Source organism: Capsicum annuum, chromosome 7 (assembly GCF_002878395.1).
Source record: "Capsicum annuum cultivar UCD-10X-F1 chromosome 7, UCD10Xv1.1, whole genome shotgun sequence".
Classification (NCBI taxonomy): domain Eukaryota; kingdom Viridiplantae; phylum Streptophyta; class Magnoliopsida; order Solanales; family Solanaceae; genus Capsicum; species Capsicum annuum.
The window spans coordinates 197,618,376-197,637,119 of NC_061117.1; the positions used below are offsets into that span (position 1 = coordinate 197,618,376).

At 34.6% G+C, this 18,744-nt stretch overlaps 2 protein-coding genes across 5 annotated transcripts in view; both read right to left on the minus strand.

Moving 5' to 3' along the window:
* Positions 1 to 730: 730 nt before the first annotated feature.
* On the minus strand, positions 731 to 14,619 carry LOC107878299. 4 transcript variants are annotated; one of them, XM_047393897.1, is made up of 11 exons: positions 14,241 to 14,619; positions 13,952 to 14,083; positions 13,719 to 13,873; positions 13,529 to 13,622; positions 12,708 to 12,814; positions 8,617 to 8,738; positions 8,246 to 8,334; positions 7,540 to 7,599; positions 4,649 to 4,753; positions 1,292 to 1,394; positions 731 to 1,109 (listed from the first exon to the last, which is right to left on the minus strand). In XM_047393897.1, the coding sequence occupies exons 6-11, from the start codon at positions 8,636 to 8,638 to the stop codon at positions 1,099 to 1,101; spliced, it is 390 nt and encodes a 129-aa protein (XP_047249853.1). In that variant the 5' UTR covers positions 8,639 to 8,738; positions 12,708 to 12,814; positions 13,529 to 13,622; positions 13,719 to 13,873; positions 13,952 to 14,083; positions 14,241 to 14,619; the 3' UTR covers positions 731 to 1,098. The 4 variants fall into 4 exon arrangements, 3 of the variants coding, with proteins under 3 accessions (XP_047249853.1, XP_016580722.1, XP_047249852.1); XM_016725236.2 differs by having other exon boundaries at positions 13,529 to 13,873; XR_007043062.1 differs by lacking the exons at positions 731 to 1,109; positions 1,292 to 1,394; positions 4,649 to 4,753; positions 7,540 to 7,599; positions 8,246 to 8,334 and having other exon boundaries at positions 8,642 to 8,738.
* A 2,584-nt stretch (positions 14,620 to 17,203) lies between these two features.
* Positions 17,204 to 18,744, minus strand: part of LOC107876761 — a 5,960-nt gene continuing 4,419 nt past the window's right edge. Inside the window, exon 2 of the mRNA XM_016723616.2 lies at positions 17,204 to 18,193. Coding sequence (XP_016579102.2) covers positions 18,080 to 18,193 — 114 coding nt within the window. The 3' untranslated portion in view covers positions 17,204 to 18,079. The remainder of the gene's footprint in view (positions 18,194 to 18,744) is intronic.

Genomic DNA, 18,744 nt, shown 5'->3' on the forward strand with positions numbered 1-18,744 from the left:
AACTTCTGTCAGGACAGGGGGAGCCACTCAGTGATCCTGAAAGGTATAGGCAGTTGATTGGAAAGTTGAATTATCTCACGGTGGCTAGACCTGACATCTCTTTTCCCGTGAGTGTTGTAAATCAGTTTATGACTTCCCCTGTGATAGTCATTGGGATTCAATAGTTCGAATTTTGCGATATATTAAGTCATCTCCAGGTAAAGGACTACTCTTTGAGGATCGAGGTCATAAGCGTATCATTGGATATACCGATGCTTATTAGGCAGAGTCACCATCTGATAGACATTCTATATCCGGATATTGTATTTTAGCAGGTGATAATTTGGTGTCCTAGAAAAGTAAGAAATAGAGTATGGTTGCTCGATCTAACGCCGAAGCAGAACATCGAGCAATGGCTGCATCAATTTGGAATTAGTCAATATCTCAAGATCAAGGCGCCTCATGTCTCTACTTATTTCAATGAAAATACTTCCTATTGTTCACAGATTCTTATCTTGTTAGTAGAGATAGACATGGCTACTTTACTTTTGACATAATTTATGATAGAAAAAATAAGAAACAAAATGGACATAGAAGATACTAGAGTGACGATTCAAGTGACCTTCTTAATGGCTGGAGATGGAAGCTACTCAGGCAAATAAATTTTAAGAATTTGAAAGAACATAAGTTGAACTCTGGGGGAACATTAAGGCCACCAGAGCCGGGAGGGTATTTTGATCCTTACTCCATAGACACTAAAAAGTAGTGAAATAAATTTCAAATGTGCTACATTCCTGCTACAACACGTTTGATACTTCGTAGATGTTCAGTTTGCTTCCAATTTCCACAAAAACAATAGGAAAGACATAGAAAGAAGCCTAACATACAACCCACACCTTTAAATAATCTCTAAAAGTTCAGTCTACGACTCTGTCGAATAAAAACATAGTACCACAGAAAGAAGTAGCTTCTATTTTATTGCAGGGATATTCATGTTTTCCAAGAAGCAAAATAGATACTGAACTGTGTAAAGATAAAGATAGCTGACATTTCAAACTACAAAATCTTCTGACTGCTTCAGGGCTACCATCTCTTTCGGCAGGGTCAGACCAATCTATATCAAAGAGCACCTAAAATGGAAAAAAAGGACATTATTCAAGCCACAAAATTGTCATAACAGTAAAACTGCAACTTGTGCAGATGCTTATAAAGGCAGCAAACCGAGATGGCTGCTTCTCCATAATGCAAAAATATGCAGTAAAGGGGCAACATGAAGTTTGATGTTTATTCACTTAAATTCAAGCAAAAACACCTTCTCTTGTCAGATCTTCCACATTTACGTTCAACTTCAAGCCCATATTTGACAAGGCACTGAGCATGGTAGGAAGATCATGTTGTAGTGTAGCAGCCAACTCCTGGAAATGTAACCATCAAAGACTATATTCATAAGCACAATATACAGTGACCCTCTTTCTATCTATATTGTACATATATTATTATAAAAAATGGGAACCCAAACAAAACAATTAAGACTTAAATTAAATAGCCTTCCAAACAATCTAAAAACCCTAAGGGGTCGTTTGGTTGGAAAAAAATTATCTCGGGATAACTAATCTCGGGATGAGTTATCCCATGCATTTATCCCAACCAAACATAGGATAAGCTCATCCTATAATTAAACCCGGGACTAGTTATCCCTTGTACCAAAGCCCCAAGCAAACACTTCAGACTACTCAATTTACAGTGACAACACATCATATTTAGCACAACCCAGTGGGCTCGTGTGCTTAGAATGCCAGGTGGTGTTTGTATGGCTTGAATTTGATGTTGGATTGTTTTTGGTGGAAGGAATGTTCAACTAATTGGCAAATCAATCTCTTAGTCCAACTGTTTTTATAGTTGTAAAATTGAAGCGTTGAAACACTATAGGCAATTAAAGATTGGTCCCATATGTTTACAGATAGTGCTGACAAGTGGGAGAGTTGGATCAGATATGGGGGTTTGAAAACGGGTAAACAAAAAATGGATAAAAAATCCAACCACCCATATATAAAAAAATTTTGATTGTTTACAGATAGTATTACCCATGTTATCCATGGCTTCTTGAATACCGGGATAAGCATTGCCCATGCAGAGCTCGGGTCTTGTGCCACATTTTTAAGTTTCAACTCATTTTGAAAAATTAGTCTCTGTCAAAATATGATAGTAAGTCCTGGCAGACTGTCAGAAGTTCTGATGGATTAGCAAATACTTGCCTTGCCACAAAGTCCTAGCTAACTGTGAGGATTTTAGTTTAAATTATAGTATTATAACTTTGACACAAATGGCTCACAAGTTTTGGTTGATCCCTTGAATTCAAATGGATGGAAAAGACTTGCTACCATGTGCAAGTTTCGACAGATTATCAAAATTTCAATAAAAATTGTGAAATAAACTTCATTACAAGTTTGTTCACAGAATTTTGATGGATCATCACTGTCAAGGGATCCTATTACCAATTTTATCTTTCATTAAACCACATAAATGTGAGCATTTCATACGTAATAAAACAAAAATTTCCAAATATTATAAATAAATAATTTTATATTTCAAGATTTACTTACTGCACCAAGATCGAAGGTATGCAACGGGATACCAAAAATTAAATTATGTAAAAAAGGTGAATGAAAGTGAAGAATTTCTTAATTAAACTTTTTGCATAATCTGATAATATTCTATGTTGATATTATAACGACTCACAATTATTTGCTAGTACTATTGATATTCAACTTCATTTTTATCGAGTTCAGAAGAATGAATCTTTCCTGACCTAAACGTTGGTGAATTATTCAATACTTATATTAATAATAATTTTTTGGAATTCGAAGATGGTTGTGACACTAAACTTGGAGTAAGAGATATTGATTCATTGTTGGCTCTAGACTATGTAAGTCTAAATAAAAGCATCTATACTTATAGCACTTTGCATTTTATTAAGAAAAAGAATGATAACCACAATTTAATTTCAAAACAATTGAATCTAAAGAACCTAAGCTCTAAAAAAATTAAAACAAAAGCACTATCTTTACATTTGCACAAGAAACTAATGATGAAACGGGAATTAAGTTTGTTGAAAATCGAAATTAGTAATTTATAAATATACAAATACAATAAGCAAATTAGAAACAAATGTGCTACTATATGCTTCTTCCTTTACATTTTGATTTTCTGGCTTTGACTAGACACAAAGTTAAGAAAATAGAAAAGACTTCTGAATCTTGTGGTCTTAAGGAAGAGACCACAAGATGTCCTTTAATCTTGTGATCTTAAACATACAATGTGGAAAATTAAAATTAAAGAGCTGCCAAGAGGGAACGAACATTTTTTTTAACTGGACCAAAAAGAAAAGTAAGAAAACAAATGTAAACGGGGGTATAAGAAGCTCCATAATGAGAAACACCCACCCACCCCCACCCCCACCCCCACCCCCACCCCCGGCTAAATATCAAACACAATACTTTTTGAAATTGAATAGAGAAATGAGCCAGTTAAAAATGGAAATTTATCTGCCACAACCTACAATCATAATGAGAAATGGAAGCCGCTTAAAATATATACAGCTATGTCAAGGCCTAAAGGGTCCGCACAATAAGGCGTGAACAGGAATTAAATTATTTGGAACAATCAAATTCGGCACCAAACTCAAATAACTAAAACGCCACCTATAAATTAATTAATGACTCTAAGCACACATGTTGATAACAACTACTACTCATGCTTCTTCTATATAGTAGAAGATAGTAGAAATGTCACAGTTAGGAGAATTCCTAGCCTCAATATCTGTTGTCAAAATGGCTAAGTTGAAGACCTTACAAATCTACTAAGAAAAGACTTATAAAATTACAAGTACTTCGCTTATAATCTAATGTAAGGAACACGGTTTCAAGGAGAGGATATAAAAAATACAAACTAAATGCACACTTGACAACAGTAGATGAAACCCATGCCAAGTTGTGAAGAAACCAGAAAGGGGAACTACATAGAAGCTAAATAAACTGAAACCCATAAATACTGTTAGAATATGAGTAGAAATAGGAATAGTATATACAAAATTTTACTTGGAAATGGATTATACTATAGTGTCTATAAATAGGGTCTTGATGTAATTATGTAAACACACCATTCAATAATATTTTTCTTCATTAGTTCTCACATGGTATCAGAGTCAGACTCATCCCAAATCTTTGTTCACTGATGTTGGGCCCCCATATTATATTGTCCACGCTCCAGTTAACGAGGCATGGGCGTGCGGGGAGTGTTAAGTATCCCACATCGGAAAATGGATGGGTAATTGGTCTCCTTATATGAACTTGGGCAATCCTCCGCTCATGAGCCAGCTTTTGGGGTTGAGTTAGTCTCAAGATCCATTCTTTACAAATACAAACAACAACAAATACACCCAGAGCAATCCTAAGTGGGATCTGGGAAGGGTACTGCGTATGCATAGCTTACCCCCACCTTCGAAGGTAGAGAGGGGGCAACCCATAAATACGACCAAACAAAAACAAATCAATTAAAACTCCTCACATCCTACGTCAGCACTAATCATTACGGAGCAACTCGATTAAAAGGTAATAGTTCTCCAATTAATATACTAGTATGTTCAAAATAAAAGGAATAAACAACTTACCTTCCTCTTCTCATCCTTTTGCCGCTTTATCACCTCCAAAGGCCACTCCTCAACTAGCTTTTGAAGTTCGTCAATGAATTTTTGCCTTCTCGAATCAGGTACTGTCTGCAATGAACATCAGCACTTTGAGTGTATCTATCAAAGGATGCATATATATGAAATGCATCGAGGACCAAACATTGCGGCATATGATAAATACGAGAACATGAGAAAAATAGGTCAACTTCAATAATAATCTATGTCATTCATTGATTACTCTTGCACAAAAGTCTAATTGCAATGACCACTTGAAGGAATGGAATGAGTTCATTTATATTATTCAGTCAAAAAACAAGCAAATATATGCATGTCTACTTTCTTCAATAGATTTTTTAAGACTGTGTAATTGGATGGAATGCACCAAAATCAGGGACCTATAAACCTTCAATGAGGAGAACTAAAGCATACAAAACCCCTTTCATCCCTTTGACTTCCCTTTTTCTTACACAGAAAAATTAATCTAGAACCTTAAGTTGCTCGGACTCGGGTGCGAGTGTCTGACATGGGTTCGGATATAGAGGTCGGATCCTTCACGGTCTCAATTTAAAGATTCGGGATGGATCTAGGGATGGATATGAGTGCGGGGATTCGGCGAATAATAATTTAAATATCTAAAAATAGAGTTATGAAACATAGATTATGAGATATTATGTGAAAAACTTGAGAAAATATTGTTCAAGAAGAAAATCATGAAAGGAGATAAAAAAGAAAACCAATAATATAAAAACTTCTATATACTAGGTATTCCATTTTCTTCAATTTTACCTTAGCTTTTATTTTGATTACAAAATTCTTAAATCTGCCCGGACTTTCCCAATCGGTTTTGGTCAAAGTACCCAAAATTGGTTGACCAGATCGGGTATGGATCCCACAACCATGTCGTGTCGACACGGGTGTGGCACCGAAAGTGAAGAGTCCGAGTAACTTAGCTAGAAACGAAGTTGCTCGGACTCGGGTGAGTATCTCCGATACATGTGGAGATTTAAAGGTTGAATTCTGCATGCTCTAAGCTTTAAGGATGAGTATGGATCTTAGGGTACTGTACGAGTGCAGGAATTCGTCTTAAAATAATTCAAACATCTAAAACTAGAGTTAGTTTGCTAAATTATGAGATATTACGTGGAACACTTACAAGGTATCGAGGAGAAAACATTAATCAAGAGGAGAATCCTAGAAGAAGATATAAGATATAAGGAAAAGGACCGACATAGAAATTTCTATATACAAAGTATTCCATTTGCTTCAATTTCATCTTAGCTTTTATGTTTATTACAAAAATCATTTATATGTCGATTTTGGTGAAAGTACCCAAAATCGATTGACCATATTAGGTGCAAACACCATCCACACCTACGTCGTATCGACACGGATGGTGCGGCACCAAAAGTGAAAAGTCCGAGCAACTTATTCTAGAACCAACCCTTTGGGCCAAGTGCAATCTTTGAAACTTGAAAATTATGGGTCTGTCTCTCTACCTTTCTCAACTTAAATAAAAAAGGCAGCCCGGTGCAAGCAACCACTATGCGCGCTGTCCGGGGAAGGACCTCACCACAAGGGTGTATTGTACGCAGCCTTACTTGCATTTCTGCTAGAGGCTGTTTCCAAGGCTTGAACCCATGACCTCCTGGTCACATGGCAGCGACTTTACCAGTTACTCCAAGGCTCCCCTTCTCCTTTCTCAACTTAAATACAGGACTTAATTTATTTGGCGTTGGGTTCGAACTTTTAACTAAGACACAAGTCCCTTAACCTTATCCAACTGAGCTAATTCCGGGGACCCTTTCCATCTCTTTCATTGAGCCAAGCATTGTAAAAACAACAGTTTTTAATCACATATCCTAAGAATCCTCAATGTTTGAAAGATTAGAATAACAAGGAAGATTGAACAAATTTGAAGAAATTATTATTTGGAAAATCATAATAGAATTGACATATTTGCTCACTCTGACCATCGGGTGCATGCTACATGATCAACATATCAGTCGGACAATTTATGAACATCCAAAGAAATCAACATTCAAATGTTGCTGATAATTGAGATGGTCCTCAATATTAAAAAGCCTATTCAAAGGGGAGATACATGATCAATTATCCAAAAGAGAAAAAAAGAGACATGTATTTTTTATTTATTTTTTATAACAGTGGTGTTGGGGACATCTCGACTACATCCACGAGATACCTGCCACCTCAAAAGCTAGCTCATGAGGGGAGGATTGTCCAAGTCCATATAAGGAGACCAATTACCCATCTCTTTTCTGATGTGGGATACTTAACACTCCCCGCACACCCAGGCCTCGTTAACTGGAGTGTGGAAAACATAAGTCAGTGAACAAAGATTTGGGATAGGCTTGACTTTGATACCATGTAAGAATGGATCTTGGACCTAACTCAACCTCAAGAGCTAGCTTTTGAGGTTGAGTTAGGCCCAATATCCATTCTTTACAGCTAGGACAGGACAAATGGGAAGAATCACCTAGTGCTTTTTGTTTCTGCTGGGAATTTTTACTAAGAGCTCAAGTTCCCAACCCACTTCATTGACCACTAGGTCACACACCCTTGGATATAAAAAGATATATGCATGATATGGAGGATCACCATGAATTTTCAGTAATTTACAAAGTGCTCAAGTCCGAAGCGCACGTTATCCATTGGTCAATACAGTGGAAAACTTTTTGAGCACTTAAGTGTTAGTCCATTCTAGTTGTCTAAGAGCTTACTATTTACAATGCTCCAAAGCAAATTATAATATCCTTACTATAGCACAAGCTATGTGCATGCTTGATAAAACCTCTCCATAAAACAATAAAATAAAAGACTCCAAAAAGTTAGACCAAGCAAAATTTGGGAGCAACTTGATTGAGTAATTGAATGACGGCAGCAGCATCTTCAGGTTTGTGGTCAATTAGGAAAGCCTACAAACAAAACCAAAATTTGTTAATGTCGAGTTCACGACCACATCTATCCCTATCTAGTGATTGGATCAAATTTGCCGAAAGCAAAAGATGTTAAATAATAGGTGCAGGTTATCATGTTGCACTTGCAACTTCTAAGCAATTAGAAAGTCAATTTTCTAATTGATGTTGAAGGAGTTCCCCAATCATCTTTTACATTGATGCTGCATTTTACCATTATCCAACCTGCTCTGAGGCTGTCAAAAACTACAAAGGCTCCAAAAGGAAATACTTCTCTAGCACTATAGATCAACCATGTCTAGAACTTGATAGCCAGCCCTTATATCAGCAAGGTTTGTTAAATAAATATTGCTGCCTACGACAGTTGAATTTAAGAAGATGGGAAAGTCGAGTGCTACTATTCAGAGCGTTCCAGACACACCGTTCTTACGGCAGGAAAGTGACAATGGTATAAAATGCACGAAAGCACCAAAAGATGTATCTATAATTCTACTATCAAGACCTCAAATATCTTTTAACCACTTCTCCAGTAAGCTATATGCTACGAATTTTTATCCCCTTCGAGGTAATTCCGTTTGTACTGAAACAAGAAAGGGAGGAAGGTAAAAGAAAATCTAAAATAAATCAGAACAAGAAAACGAATTACCTTAGCACATGAAAGTCCGCTTCCAAGACTATGTTCCTTCATGGTTTCTGATCGTATCTTCTCAATTTTCCACAAAGTATCCACATCTCCTAAGGAGAAGCAAAGATGCAGTCAAAAACAGTGTGCCGAAGCCAGAGCAGTAAGATTTACTGTTTGATTGAAAACTATTATCCATAACTGAAGCAACAACGAAATTCACCCTATTACTTAGTTCTATTATGAAACTTACCACCAATCACTACTGCACTCATGCAACAAAAAAGAAGATTGCATGTAAAATTTTATATCTTTTGAAAAGTTCTTTTTTTTTTTTTTTTCTAATTGGCTATCTTTTGAAAAGTTTTATATAGGAGAGAAGGAAGAACAACTACCTATTTTCGAGGCAAATTCCATCCAAGTGTCCAAGGAAGTCTTTCGTAGCTTCACTCCTGCCTTGACAAACCTTTTACCATACTTACATATCAAGTCCTAGTTATCAGTTTGGGAGCAAATGCTGCAGTAAGCCAATCCAGCAAGTAAAAAGATATATTTAGAAAGAATGAAATGTATACGAAAAACTTAAGCAGGAGATTGAAGTTCAGACATGACATAGCAATAATAAAATTGATGCTACTTCTCTATCATTAAAGGGAAGTTCAGTGATACCAGCATCAAGAATATGTTGTACCTTGTGTACAGGGGGTAGCATCAGGGACGGAGACAGCCTTTGGAATGGGGGTTCCCCAAACCCCCTTCGGCAGAAAATTATACTATTTATACATCACTAAAATTATATTTTATGTATATATAATAGATGTCGAACCCCCTTCGATTAGTTTTTCTTCATATTTTGAACCCCTTCATGGAAATCCTGGCTCCGCCTCTGGGTAGCATTACTACATGTTGTGCAATGCGCTCAAAAAGTCTATCATGGCTTGTGTGTCATTTGCAATTGCCATGTTACACCCCAAAAAAAAATAGAAGAGAAATACATTTGCATTTAACGCTAATTACAGATTCAATTAATACCAAAGATTCTCGCATTTCATTTCTTCCAGATGCTCCACCAAAGAGAGATGTGTATTTGAAAAAAGCTTTAACTCTACCTATGTGGCTTTGATCCCAAAAAATGATGAGTGCAAATGAGTTCATAGACTTCAGGACCATTAGCCTAATTGGGAGTGTGTACAAAATCATTTCTAAGTTGCTAACAGAAAGACTCAAAAAAGTGATGCACAGGTTGGTGGATACTCAGCATACTCAGCAGCTAGCCTTCATCAAAGGAAGACATATAATGGATGCCATTCCCATGGCAAATGAGTGTGCAGACTCAAGAATGAGAAGTAATGTTTCAGGCATCCTCTGCAAGCTGGATATACTGAAAGCTTATGACCATATTAATTGGAAGTTCTTGTTGGAGACTCTATCAAAAAGGGGTTTTGGTGGCAGATGGTTAAGATGGGTGAAATTTTGTATTAGCACTGTGAAATTTTCTGTTCCAATTATTGTTGCTCGGATTGGATTTTTCTCTTCACCAAAAGACTCAAGGCAAGGAGACCCTTTGTCCCCTTTCTTATTCATCATTACTATGGAGGGGCTGAATGATATGCTGAAAACAGCCAAGAAAAATCCTGGCTGAAAGGTTTCAAAGTAGCAAATGGATTGAGGATTGACATGGAGATAACTCATTTGCAGTATGCTGATGATACACTGATTTTCTGTGATGCTAAAGCTTATGATGCTCTGGGTGATTTTTGTCCTCTTTAAGGCATTTCAGGACTACATATTAACTAGAATAAAAGCTTCTTGTATCCCGTTAACGAAGTGACTGGCCTATCTTTATTGGCTAGGACCTTAGGGGGAGGACTAGTGAACTACCAACTATATACTTGGGTATGCCACAGGGAGCCAAAAGCAGGTCTATAGAAATATGTGATGGGTGATGGGGTGGTGGAGAAACGTGAAAGAAGACTTGTGAATTGAAAAAATCAATACCTATCTTTAAGGGGAAGACTAACACTCACTAACAGTGTTTTGGATTCCATGCCTACTTACATGATGTTTTTTTTTTCCTACTCCTAATGGTTTTATTCAGAGACTCGATCTTCTAAGATGGAATTTTCTCTAGGAAGGAAATAGTGAAACCATAAAAGTTCACTTCATCAAGTGGGGTGCATTGATTGGTAGTAAAGGGACTGGGGAGATAAGGAATTTGAGAATCCAAAACCAATGCCTTATGATGAAATGGCCTTGGAGACTTGAATCCTGTGAACAGGCTTTATGGAAGGAGATAATCCAGCTAAAGTATGAAATGGATGGTTACTGGACTACTAAAATGGTCACTAGCTAAGAGAAAACTGCAGTATAAAGACTGAAAATGACATGAAGGTTTTCTTTTGGGATGATAGATGGCTGGAGCAAGGCATATTAAAAGATCTATTTCCTGATATTGACAACCTCAACCAGCAGCAAACACCATTATTGCACCATTATTGCAGAGCTATGCTTAAACCAGGGATGGAATTTGAGTTTCAGAAGACCCTTAAATGATTGGGAAATTCAAAGGCTACTAGAGTTCTTTAGAATTCTGGAGAAATTCAAGGAACAACTACTTCACAAGATAGTTTGGTAAGGCAGAATCATAATCAAGGCAGATTCAGTACTACGAAGGCCTATATGAAGTTCAATACTTCAAACAGTCAAATTGGTGGTTGGCCTGGAAACTAATTTGGAAAGTAAAAATCCCATGTAAAGTCTCATGTTTTACTTGGTTATTGGCCAAACAGGCGGTGCGCTTACCCAGGAAAACCTATTGAAAAGAGGTTTCAATCTGAATCCAAGATGTCTCCTATATGAAGACGTGGCTAAGACAGTCACTCATCTCTTTCTACACTGTAGGATCACTAGCTATTTATGGAAAATCTTCATCAACATGAAGAGTCTAAACTGGGTGATGCCAAGGAGAATAGTACAGACTGTGTGAATCTAGAGCAGCTATGCTAGTATCTTTGGTCATAAAGAAAGATGGAAAAATCATACCTGCATGCATTTGGTGGTCTGTGTGGAAAGAAAGAAATCTTCCAGAACAAGTGCAACAACATTCAGAAGATGAAGATGGATTGCATAGTTTTATTTCATTTTTGGTGTAAATAGGAGTACATGAAAGATCTAGAATCAGTTAGAAACATTTTATGCTCATTAAAAGTTTTTGCTATAGGGTTGAAGATCTTCCTGATACTCTCTTACAATTATAATTATGGACACCTGTAACATGTTGTGACAGGTTTAATTGTTTGGAATAGAATACAAGTTGTTGTCTTCTAAAAAAAATATATATGACAATGGGTGTGATCCAACTGAAACCACATGCAATATAATAAGAAATTTCAGAATTTGCTCTTGACCTCAATAAAATAGTATAAAATTATCAAAGTTACAGATAATATTAATTAATAGACCATCAAGATTTCGAAATTCAGCTTGAATAACTCACCAACTTCAAATAGAAATCAATCGTCTTTCGCAAAGCAGTAGATAAACCTCTATAGGACCAAGAGGTCGTTTGTTAGAGTTTATAGGAATAGTGCAAAATATGATGTATTAGTAATACAAGCATTAGTTATGCTAAGATTCTTTCTTATGTAGTGTGTGGTTTGGTAAATAACATAGCATATTTTTAAATAAAAAATTATTTACAAAAATACCCTCCACAAATATAATGAAGAAGATGTGGAAAAGGTTTTGAGGGGATATTGTATCTTTACACATCCTAATGCATGCATTAAAGTCCATTGTGTTGCTAATACCAAGGGTTTCCATGTATTAGTTATGCATAGCATAATACACAATAGAGTGCATAACTAAAGTTATGCATAGGTTGAAAAAGTGTACCAAACAAGGTATTAGTAACACACAGAGCTAATGCATGCATTATTTTTCTAATGCATCCTACCAAACGACTCCTAAGGTTTCCTACTTCCTTCCAGTGTATTCAAGGCATGATTATTTTTTCAATGACCAAGAAATCCATCTGGAACTAACCCTTTGGGCCAACTGTAGTCTCCCTAGAACTCAGGGATGATGGAGCGCCCATCTACCCTTCTCCACATAAGCACTAGACTTAGTTCTCCTGACGCGAAGCTCAAACTTGTGACCCTATGGCAAAAGTCCGTCAAACTTTGCCAATCAAGCTAACCTCTGCCCATCAACCTTTTTCCAATCGAGCTAACCCCTAGGGGCTTCAAGCCATAATTAAATAGGCATATAGTCAATAAAAAAAATGGGAATTGACAATTTCCCAGATATTATGGTCCTCAAATTACACATATATAGAAATATTGGCAAAGAACAATCAGAGTGCCACACAAATTACATTTTCAAACAAATAGGTAGGAGCGCCACAAAATTTAATTAAACAAGAAAAGGGAAAAAAAAAAAGCAAAGAGGAAGGAATATTTGGAAATAGTGTGTATTGGATTTGTACCTGAAGACTATATCTGCAGTTCCAGGCTACAGGATCAAGTTATTTTTCTTCACCAGATTCATAATTTCTACCAAGAGTTTAACATCACTATGCTGTTTAGCAAATAACTGCAATCATATAACACCAAATTTTTAAATGGGGTAATCATTATGCACATATCATACATCTTGAAGCCAAAGTTGAACCCAAACTATCCGTAAATGGTGCGCAGATCCAATATTAGGAGTCAGTTCATAAATATTATGCTTCCACAACACTTTCTTACCTGTTATAAAAGATGAAGCTTTAACATTCTCAATAAGCTTTTTGCTAGCACAAATACTTGAAAATTCAGTTTAACAATCCATCAGTCTATTCAGATAACCCCAAAAAAATCAATTACATATAATAATTCTAATACTCTTTTGTCTCATTTATGGACCTACTCAGTTATTCGTCTTTTGAAAGGTTTAACTTCTGCACAAGAAAATCCATAAAGATGACCACCAGGATATCTTACATGTCATCCCAGCCGGACTTACAATCCTAAGATGGCCAATCTTTCCCTTTAAAAGTTTGTAACCACAAACTGAACTTAAGAACTGAACATTTTTAAGTGATTCCGACTTGATTCTCACATGAAAAATATGTAATCAGAAGCTGACAAACTTATTTTAGTTTAGCTTGGATGAGCAAGTGTAGCAGAGCCAACGCAACAAGACGACTACGAAAGGTGGCAACTAGCAACCAAGCTTAAATACTGAATTAACTATCAAATAGGTTTGCAATTCTTGTGTACGTAACAAAAGATTCGAGTAATAAAGACACATCAGACATCATACCCAAATCAATGACGCCAACACGTACACATGTCTTGGTAATTTCCTGGCAGAGGGAACAGTTGAAATTCTCATGGATACGGAGATTTGAAAGTCTCTGCACTCAAACATACATCACATGCTACTTACCGTTAGATATGCAAATAAACAACGGCCTTATATCCATCAGTCAACAAGATAAAAAAGACTTAACGAATATCCGAAGTCTCTTCAACATATCAAATAAAAGATTAGCATATTCACGGTTTGGACAACTCTGTATTAGGGACCACAACCAGGCATTAGGCGGAGCACTTCTTTGATCCATGACAGACTTGAGCATCTTGTCATACAATTCCTTCACAGACTCTGCTTTAAAAATATGATTCAGAAAGAAAATAATAACATCAAACTACGCGAAACCAAAACGAAAAAAACAACTATCACCTGTCACACTACTTTCAATTGTCCCTGCTTCCGTAGAATATGATGCCCTGAGCATCATAGAGCATTTCTGACACTGACATACATTTCTCTGAAGATTGCATTTCGATTGCATATAATCCCCATAAATTGTACCTGTTTATTCATAAATAATGATCTTAGGATATCAGCAAGTCAAATCTATCCTTCAGCTGGAAAAAACGACCAAGTAATAATCTGGTTAATTGCAAAATCATTAAATAGCATTCATATATTTTACACCATTTTTAGCAAGTAAAACCCAGAATGTTACCAGAGGTAAAGTAATCACTCCGTAAAGAAGAATTGCTGCTACGGAATTCATTGGGTTGAAGAATACAAGAAGATTGAAGTCGTGAGAGTGAACAGAGAAGAAGAGAAGGCGACGAGCATCTCAAAATAACCCTAGAAAGTTGATGAGCCTTCATAACCCCTTGCATTTTCCTGTGCCAAAACCCTCACAACGGGAGTGACAAGTCTACAACAACAGCTGTTGAACAATTTTGTGTTGTGCCAAACCCTTTGCGGCTGTTTTCCTAAACGTGGTGTTGAGGTAAGAGTGCCATGGCGTCCAACAATTTTCTGTGTTGTTCCAAACAACCCCTTCCTTCATTTTTTTCGGGTCGGGTTGTTCCCACTCTCTCCGTTTATTTTTAGCGTAAGTTATTACATAAATTCAACCATTTATCTCTAATTATTCTCTATTTCTCTTTTTTGTTAAATTATGAATAATTTCTTATTTTACTATTTTTGGATATAATTTTGAAATTGAATTATAGAATTTTGAACTTAAGAATATAACAGTTAATTATTTCTTTTTTGCTCAAATACATAATTTTAAAGTCGAAATGCATAATTTTGATTACTGAGATAAATTCATCTCTCAAAACTATTTGGTCGAACTATATAATGCATTAACCAGATCAAAGAAAGATACATAATTTTAATCATGTATTCGAAAATTTATGGATTTGTGTATACATCCGATTGTTTTATAAAAAAAGAATTTAGGTAATTAATAAAAAAATAAAAATTTTATGTAGTCTATTAAAGATAAATTATGGTGTTATGCAATTTTTTCTTATTTTTACTTGTCTCAAGCTATATAAATTTTAACTAACATTTTAAGATGCAAATTTTCATCATATTAAATATGAAAATGGTTGCAACTTACAATATTTTTCGTGTTTTCGATCATCTAAATTATTTTAAAATATTAAATTAATTTAAAACTACATTCTTTTACAAATATGGGATCTACAAATACAGGAAGGTTATTCATTTCTTTAAAGTGTAAACAACATAAATCCCCTAGTTAATGAAAATAATTATACAAAATCCTTTCTTGTTTTCTCTCTCCCGTTTTTTGCAAACATACTCATACATCCATCCAAATATTATACATTCGTTGAATGTATAATGTACCAGTTAATCTTATATTTAAGGTAAGAGAATCTTTAATTATTTTATAATTCCTTAATTAAAGGCAGTAATTAGCTAACATTAACTCGCTTATGGATAGAAAAAGTAACTGATATTTGAATTTCAAAATTTTTTTATACATAATTTTTTTTGTGTGTGTGAATTACGATCTGGAAAGCCAAAAAATAACCACTTTCTTCTACATCCGTTCTTCAATACTACTAAAATCTTCTTCTACATACATTCTTCAATACTACTAAAATTAATATGAATATCCCCGTATTGTTATGATATTTTAAAATTTGAGAATCAGAAATTAGTTATCAGTCATACAAAAGTGATGCAATAGTTATTTTGGAAATTATAACTTTCTTAAAATTGGTTGCTACGATCGCAATGGAATTGGATATAGACGAAGTACGTAAAAAAATTAAAGTTAAATATGTGGTTGAAGGAAATTCTTCTCCAATTGTCATTAGGAACGAAATAGAGTGAGGGTTTACGTTGAGCTGAAGAAACTATTTTCTGGTTTGGTTAATTTTCCGATTTGTATTTCAACTTTCGACAAATCCAATACCAAAGCGAAACGATCCGAAAAAAAAGGTATGATGTAAAAGTGTCAATTTTATTTGCTGATCCTATAATCTCTAGTAATATGATTTTAGAGGTTTTGAAGAAGTTTCTGTTCTAAAATTGGGTTCTGTGTTTCTGAAGCTCATAAAGTTACGAATGTATAATGTGTTATTATACATTCATGCCAATGTATAATGAAACTGTGTCAGTCCAAGAAATGTACAGTAATATGATATTAGACATTTTGAAGTAGTTTGTGTTTTATAGTTGGGTTTTGTGTAGTTGAATCAGTAAATTACGAATGTCTAATATTTGATTATACATTCGGACACATGTATAATGAAAACTGGGGCAGTAACAGGAATTGCATTTTGTCCATATATTTTTATTTTTAATACTTTTGTTTAATACGTTGACTCAGTGTAAAAAATTTGATGCAGCTATGTATTGAATTGTCGTAACAAAGGCTGCATGTGGGTCTTGAAGGCGTCTTCTATGAATGAATCGAAAATGTTTGTGATAAAAAAGATTTGAGTTGGAGCATACTTGCAGTCTTAGCGACAGAGTGCTGAATATTTTGGTTGCGACAATAAATTTTGTGAGTGAATTTACAGCTCCAAAATTAATCAATCACAAGAGAATACACACCCCCGCGTACATTATTGAAGAGATGAAGGCTGTTTACGGAGTCGATATTAACTATTTTATTTTTAGTATATGTTTATGTCCAAAAAAATAAAAGAAAGGACACGAGTACTTTTCTTACCTTAAATTGTAGGATTCGTTTGATAGTGAACAAGTTATATTAGGATTATAACACGAGAATTAAATAATGATGAGATTATTTCGCGGGTATATTACAATACTACAATTTACTCTTATGTCATGGGAATTCAAACTTTATACATGACAAAAAAATTCAATTGAAATTCCTCACTAATAGTAGGTTAAACTACATTAATTATTGTAAGTTATCTTTACATTATGGGTGTGTTCAGTATCCAGCAAATTCATAAAATATTTTCTAATTTTTCATGTTTGATTGGTTAAAAATTTTAAAAAATATTTTCTATAGAAAACAAGTTTCTTAAAAATATGTAGGGAATTCAAGTTCCACGAGTTCTAGAAAATATCTTTTTTTACAATATCAAACTACTAATTGATTTTTTTTTTTTCAATATATTAGATTGTGGTTTATCGATTTCCTTTGAACATCCCTAGTTAACAGTCATATAACCTAAGTAGTTCAAACTTGGATTTATGGGTATCTGCTACGAGTGTGTGTCTTCTTATTCTTCATCACATTAATTTTTGAATTCAAGCATATAAATACGATTGTACATCAAGTTGAATAAAAGGGGCATGAAAAAGAAACGAGGAACTCCGTTCCTTTAATTTCTGACTATGGTTTTTTAGGAAACAAACATCAAGAAATGTACTACTATGTATGTAATGTTTAAAGGTTTGCAAGGTTAAAAATTGCTTTATTATATGTATTAAAATATCAATTTTAACGAATGACGAAATTCGTAACTAAACTCGATCTTTGTTGAAAACATACTTTGAGAATAATGTTGTCTTTTCTTATTATGTAATTTGAATATATTTTCTTGTTAGTTGCTATATTTTTTTCACTATCTTCTTCTCCCTTTGTACTTGAAATTGTTGTACTTGAGTTGCGGGCCTCTCAAAAACACCCCCTCTACCTGCACGAGATAGTAGTAAGGTCTGCATACACTCTATCTGCCGTATTTCTCACTACACTTTACCCTCCTTATTCCTTATGAAATTTCATTGGATATGTTGTTGTATATAGTAATTTGAATATAAAAAACTAGATTGCATTATTTTATGTTTGGAAAGTACTTGTTGAAGCATCCTGTTCTTCATGTATTAGGCTATTTGCAATGGGTTGAAAATGGGTTGCTACTTGTGAATTACACCATTCAAAAGTTAATTTTCTACAAATAGAAACCTCGTCACAGTTACAATTAAGAATACAACATATATTTAGTGTAATTTCATACGCGGAGTGCACCATCAAAAATGAAGATAGAACTTAAACTTCTAGTCCAATACACCATAGGTGTACCTGTTGTAGTTTACTGCAACACAAATTTAACTATCAAGAAACTGAAAGAGTATAAAGTCAATAACACGAGCTCTCAACATATCCTCCAAGAGTTTGAATGACGCGCTCAGACTGACCATCGGTGTGTTGCTCCTTAGGACCTGTTATATACATGTATGAGGGCAACTTATACATTTAAAAATAAATTGAAGTAATGTATAATAAAATCAGAACCTAAATAAACAATAGTTACACATGTATGATGGTAACTTATACATCTAAAAAATTATATCAGACCCTAAATAAACAACGGTTATACCTGTATGAGGGTAACTTATACACCTAAAAATTTAAATCAGAACCTTAATTAAGCAACATTTAAACATGCATAAGGGTTACTTATACATGTAACAATTTATATCAGACACTAAATAAATAATAAATATACATGTATGAGGGTAACTTATACATCTCAAAATTAGAATTAAACATTAATTAAACAACAGATATACATGTATGAGGGTAACTTATACATTTAAAAAATAAACCGCAATAATGTATAATGTCATAATACTGATTTTCACATTGAAATATGTATGACCTATATGTTTGTCCTAATGTATAATGTTACCTTATACAATATTAATACTTTATAACTGTTTAGATTTTCATAACTGTCAATGTATAACATATTGAAATATATTTCAGAATA